This window comes from Malaclemys terrapin, chromosome 7, assembly GCF_027887155.1.
Source record: "Malaclemys terrapin pileata isolate rMalTer1 chromosome 7, rMalTer1.hap1, whole genome shotgun sequence".
In the NCBI taxonomy this organism is placed as follows: Eukaryota; Metazoa; Chordata; order Testudines; family Emydidae; genus Malaclemys; species Malaclemys terrapin.
Genome location: NC_071511.1, coordinates 122,261,499 through 122,267,498, shown reverse-complemented (window position 1 = coordinate 122,267,498; position 6,000 = coordinate 122,261,499). Strand labels below are relative to the sequence as shown.

The 6,000-nt window shown below is 49.8% G+C and overlaps 1 protein-coding gene across 1 annotated transcript in view; it reads right to left on the bottom strand.

Annotated features, from left to right (window-relative positions):
- Window positions 1-823: 823 nt before the first annotated feature.
- ITPRIP (inositol 1,4,5-trisphosphate receptor interacting protein) overlaps window positions 824-6,000 on the bottom strand; it is a 28,854-nt gene continuing 23,677 nt past the window's right edge. Inside the window, exon 2 of the mRNA XM_054036186.1 lies at window positions 824-5,182. Coding sequence (XP_053892161.1) covers window positions 3,517-5,169 — 1,653 coding nt within the window. The 5' untranslated portion in view covers window positions 5,170-5,182 and the 3' untranslated portion in view covers window positions 824-3,516. The remainder of the gene's footprint in view (window positions 5,183-6,000) is intronic.

The following is a 6,000-nucleotide window of genomic DNA, read 5'->3' as shown; positions in this document are numbered from 1 at the left end:
AGCTCTTGAATAGCAAGAATGGCTTCAGCACAAGGCATTTCCTGCAGGTGAATGGCCCGAGGCTGCACTTTGGGTCCACGGCCGTATCAGTTCCCCACCTGGATAGAGCCTGTAGTAAAAGATTAACCACCTCCACCAGCCCAGAGTTATTGCTTTAGACTCCAGTTGAACGAACCCTAGCCCCTTGTGACCAAGTTCCCCCAGCAAATAAATAGCAACGGCAATACCCCGGCATGAGAAGGGGATCTCTGCAGAATGATGTCCAGCCTGCCCCTTCTACCTCTTCTTGCTACCACATTTAAGGTCTGATCACCTGAGACTCAAAGTACCCTCATCCTCCAGTGGTTCGGGCCCTCAGAACTGCAGCCATACAGCTTATGAAGGAGATCGCTTCCACAAGGTTTGCCAAACCATGCTTTGTGAATACAGAGTGCTTCCCCCACGGGGAGGTGCATCTCCATGGTCCTTCCCAGCCTGAATTTGCAGTAAACATCTTTAAGATGCTCACTCTGTAAAGGAAGTGTCTCATGTTTAAGCAGCCTTAGCAAAGCAATCAGATAGATCCAGAAAGTCCCTACTACTGCTTCACATGTAGCTAATATAGGGTAGTTTCTAAAGTTCTGCTTCCCCATTGCCTGCATCTGGTTGCAAACTCAACTTGAAATGCCCTCCCGAAAACCACCAAGAGCTGAACTACAGCTGAGACATCTAGGCTGGCTTTAAAATGGGTTTGCTCCAACACTTTACACAAGGGAAATAAGAGATGTTTTAAAATGGCCTTGTCCTCTCCCTTATCCCTACACCCCCCCACCCCGTTCTTTTATCAACTTTTTTTTTTTTTTCCAGTCCATGACATGTCATTTCCTGTGTCACCAGGGTCATGGATTTCTTTCTGTGCTTCTGATATGCTAAGTTCAGACTCCTCACAGGAAATGTCAAACTGATTTTCACTTCTCTCTAGCTGTAATAATAATCCACTGAGGAGGGGCCTAAGCCACAGCTGCCTCCCCAGACCCTACACGTGATAGGGCTGGTGAGGACACACTGTACAATGCACTGTGCACTCAGCTGCTGCCCAGAGGCACATTACTTTCGTTTTAAATTGTTCCACAGAGCGTCTGATGTATCTACAAGTCCCCATAGCTCTCTAAACCCTTCCTTATATTTTTGCTCATTGTATCCAAATTGCCCGTTAGTCCCTTGTGACTGTCTTTGGTTACCCATCGTTGTTTAATGGTCTGTGCTGATAAAAGCCAAAGCCCAATAGCACTTGCTACCTCATGCCCGACCTACAGCAGCCAGACATGCCCTGTCACTCCAGTCTTGTTCTTCTGCTGAAAAAAAATGACCACCAATGGTATGTGGTGGTTTGGGGATGCAGACAGATGGCTGCCAGAATGTGGCATTGAGACCATCAACTTCGCTTCTCAAGTGGCTCAGAGACTTTAGCCGCAGCCATTAACCAATAGACCTTCTTCCTCCTCCCCCCACCCTTCTGAACAATGCAGAAGTCACTTTCTGATCCAAAACACTTTTAATGTCATAGGTAAGATTAGAGATAAAACCGGTGATCACCTAAAAACCCTCAACCCCCTGCTCTAGGGTATGGCTCAATTTATATCACCTGAGGCTGGCTGCAAGCTAGTGGCAGAAGCAAAATTTACAACCCCCGAGTTCTCAGTTCATGCCCTCTGCCTTTGTGTATAAGGACCCCTTTTCCACTGGAAGGGTGGATTTGGGCATCCATTCAAGAAGGGTGGGATAATGAGTCCTCCTGGAAAGGGGAACCTTCTCTTGAAGGTTCACTCTCAGTAGCAGGCTGGATAATTCGTCTATTGCCAGAGGGTGTCACTATCAATGAGATGGGATCAAATCTACTTTCCAGAAGTGCCGTAACTAGGTTGAGTGGGTTACAGCACAATGCTGTAAGGTGGCATCACCAGTGCTGTCTATACAGCCCTCAAGGACAGTATCCCCCTCTTCTAAAAACAGAGCCACGTGATGTATACAGCTAAGACAAGAGCCCTAACCTCAAAATACAAAATTGTTTAAAGCCTTCCAGATTTGGAAGCCAAGACTTGATCCTCAGACTCTCGCTCTCCTGCAGTTGCTTGAAGCTTGGGAGGGGCTGTAAATGCACCATGCTTTGGTCCCACAGGGCTGTGGGCCTCGCCTCACTCTAGCTGAGACTCCTAAAAGCAACTGATCAAAGCAGCAGCATTTCTGAAGACTGGAGGCAGTCTTGTCTGGATGCAGATGGAGACCTTCCGGGGGGTGTTTAGGAGGAGAGACAGGATAGCAGTTTTACTGTGGAGACTAAGAGTTTGCCACATCCAGCTTTAAAGCTCCTGTTTGCCAGTTGCCCTTGTGTACCACTCTTTTTCTTAGTCATAGCAGTTCTAGTACATTTTTTATCCTACGAAAGCAGGCAGGCAGATTATTCATACCAGGTTGCGAGGTTAATACCTACCCTGCTAGGAGACTGTTATATCTGGGCTCATTTCACAGTGGCATCAGTGGGTTCCTCTACACACATATCAGCTGCTTAAGTGGAAAACACAGTTTGTCCCTCAGGAACCTGCTCTGTTTGTGTCTGTCTTGCTGCTCAAAGGATACGAACATCAAAAGAATGCTCGATTGTGTTATTCAGAACAGCAATGGGACACTGTCCTGACCATATGCTCACCCAGGCACGAAGTCTACTCCCCTGCCCTTTACCAGGATGATAACGAAAGAGACTAATTATAATTGTATCACAAATGCATCCTGCTCCCTGTCTCCGGTATGCTTCCCAAGGGAGAAGGATTTTGCAAGGTACAGGAAATATGTATTTGGGTGGGGGAGGAAAGGGGAAGAGGTTGTTTTGCTGCAGCTGAAAGTCCTACTAGGTGGGCACTTTTGCAACTTGAATTCCCATTAGTTTAAAAAACGATGGTTGATTTCAATGCTGCTTTCTCTGCTGCTATATGGGGGATTGAAATTCATCTGCAGAGTCTGGGTTTTAACTCCCTCCACCCCCAAACACAGAAAAACCAGCTGTTACTAAACTTTCAAGCTGCAGTCACAGGGCTGTTGCTTTTTACAAGTAGGAGGTCTCATTTGCAACATTATTTTTTTTGTGGGAGCCATCTTAGTTTCCCTCTCATCCCCTTCCCTTCCTCCTCCTTTAAAAACAAACTAAATATTTGATTAGAGATTCTGAATAACCCCCAATATTTGCATTGCAACACCTGAATAGATTAGTCCTGTCTGTTGCTTGTCACCACCACAGGAACTGGTGCACAATGTGAAAAAACAAACCAGCCAACCCATTGGTGGAGTGGAGGGACATTTGACAGCATAAATCTTTCAGTTTCTCCCCTTCTTTCTTCTGCTCCCACTCTGAAGAAACCAGGGCCTGCACTGGTTTCCATGAAAGGAGAGAGTCTCTCCTGCTGAAGTCAACTGCCTACAAGAGGTTTCTGCGATGCCCCAGGAACTTGTGCTTGGTGGAAGAGCATTTCTCCACTGGTCCTGCTAAAGGGATTCTTTGTGGAGCATATTTGTGTGTCCCACAGAGGGAATGTGCACTGTGTACTCATTTATCAGTGCGGATGTGTTCCTCAGCATCTCATGAAACGTGTCCACTGTCTTTCTGTAAGCGTCCCTGTGCAGAACAAATGGACGGAAAAGGTTGAGTGGCTCTGCCTTCTGGAACACTACTGGGAAGTTCAGCATCTCTGGCACCTTCCGGTTTCCAATGAAAAAGTGGCAGAGCTTCTTTTCCTGCAGGCTTTTCTCCAGGAACTTCAGCATGTCTTGCAGCCTGGCCTCCAGGTTCTCAGAGGCCCAGTCCTGATAGGGCCGGGCCTGCAGTAAATGCAGCATCACTGTCTTCAGGTGGTAGTTGGTGAGGCTGCTTGGACCTGTTAAGCTGCACTGCTTTCCATGAAGGAAGGAGAGGATCTGAAGGCAGCTAAGGTGGCAGGCATTGGCAGGCAGCTTTTTGGAGATGGAGTGGATGAACCTCCTCTCGTACACCGCAAAAGTAACAAACCAGTCAGTACTGGAGGCAGGATCAGCTGTCAGGCCGCTGCGGGGGAAATGGGAGATGAAATAGGCATCCGAGTCTTCACACTGTACCACAGGGGTGAGATTAAAGGCAATGGACTTCCCAGACCTGAATTTTATCTTCAGGGCTCCCGGTGCGTCCAAGAGGTTGAAGGTGACGTCGAATTCATATTTGTGGGAGATTTTGTTCCAAGACTTGGTGATCGCGATCTGGAACCACTTCATGACCTGGTCGGCATCCAGATACTGGGTATTCTTGAAGCACAGCAGATCCTCCATCTCACCGCTGGGCCTGGTCTGGTTGGTTTGGCTATGGAGGAGGCACAACATGTCTTCCCCCAGCTTAGTCTTGCCACAGATGCAACCTGCTACATCCTCATCCGCCCTGCAGACTTTTATGGTGCCGTAGCCTTGTTTGTCTGGTCGGACTGACTCCCTTGAGCACCAGGTCTGGGATCGGAAACAGTATGGCTCTGGGGGCGTGAAAGGGACGATCAAGTCGCAAACCAAAGGCTTGTTCACCCTCCAGTTTTCGTACATGCTCCCCACCCCTATGGACTCCTCCACTTCCATGTCGGCGTCCCGGTTACACACGCTCCTCAGGGCCTCCAGCAAGTCATCCGCAAAGCCTTCCACCAACTCTCGCTTCCTAGCCATGTCACCGGTGGCACCCAGGATACACCTCTCGTAGAAGTTGGCCAACGCGGCCTTGTCTGGGAGGGCCACGCCCTTGAATGCTTTCCCTAGAACGGCCATGTCGTCTTCCTCACAGGCTGACTCCTGCCAGTTCCCATCTTGGTAATCCTGCCTCCAGAGCTCGATCAGCAGGAAGATGACCATGGACATGGCGCTCCACAAGTCCCAGGGGAGAGGTTCCTTGATGTTCTGCTCCTCCGTCTCTGTGGCCTTTTCCAAAGTCTTTAGCGCGGCCTCCTGTCCGGCAATCTCTTGCTCCAAACGCAGCTGCTCCAGCCGGAGGTTCTCCTCATGCGCCTTCATCTTCTGGATGATGTCCTCAGCGTACTCAGGAACGGTGGCATTCTCTTTGGGGAAGAGGAGTGGGTGGTTGACGATGGCCGTAATCACCACCAGACACACCCGGAAGATGCCTGCTGGCATGGCGATTCCTTCCCTGCAAGAGAGAGTGGCAGAAAAACACATGGTCAGTGTCAGACATTTCAGCCTCCACACATGGTCAGAGGAGTAGTGAAATAAGGTCACTGATAAAAACCATTTTGTCTAACGTGGTCAAACCCTTTCTTCTCGCTCCAGCTAAATATCTGACACAGGGTCTCTGGGACACCCTGGCAGGGACCTCTTAGACACAGGCTCTTGTTCGTGAACTCCCAGACAGAGGCTTAGAAAGGAGGCCGTCTCTGTCCGGTAAAGGCGGGTAAGCGTGTGTGGATTCCCAGAGTTGTCCACAGCTCTGCTACCCTTCGGAGCCAGAGGAGGACTCTTTCACTGCTATCATTGCATTGGGATTCTGTTGGAAAGCTCTCCCTGCTCCCTCCCTCTTCCCACGGGTGGGCGGAAGCAGAGTCTTCCTCTCCTCTGAACATACCCTGGCCCACCTGAAGTCAGGGAACAGTGGGCCGGCTGAAAGGAGGGCTAGAAAGCTCCCCCCCCGTCTTGTACAGTTGACCACTGCCACCCTAAGAGAGGGTAGAGGCACGTGCAGGGGGTGGGACCACAGTGAAGGGGAATGGTCATGGTATAGGTGGGGCCCATGGTACCCTTTGTGCGGGACATGCCTAGAGCCTCATATTGCCTAAATCCAACCCTACTTTCGCCACAATCTCTGCTTCACATTCACATGTGGGGTGGGAACATGGTTGCACTGTTTTGTGCCTCAGGGCGGGAGGCACATCCCAAGTCGCTTCCTGCTCCTTCAAAGTACCACGGCGTCACAGCACAGCCGAGATCATGCTGGGGCACGTCCGTCCCAGT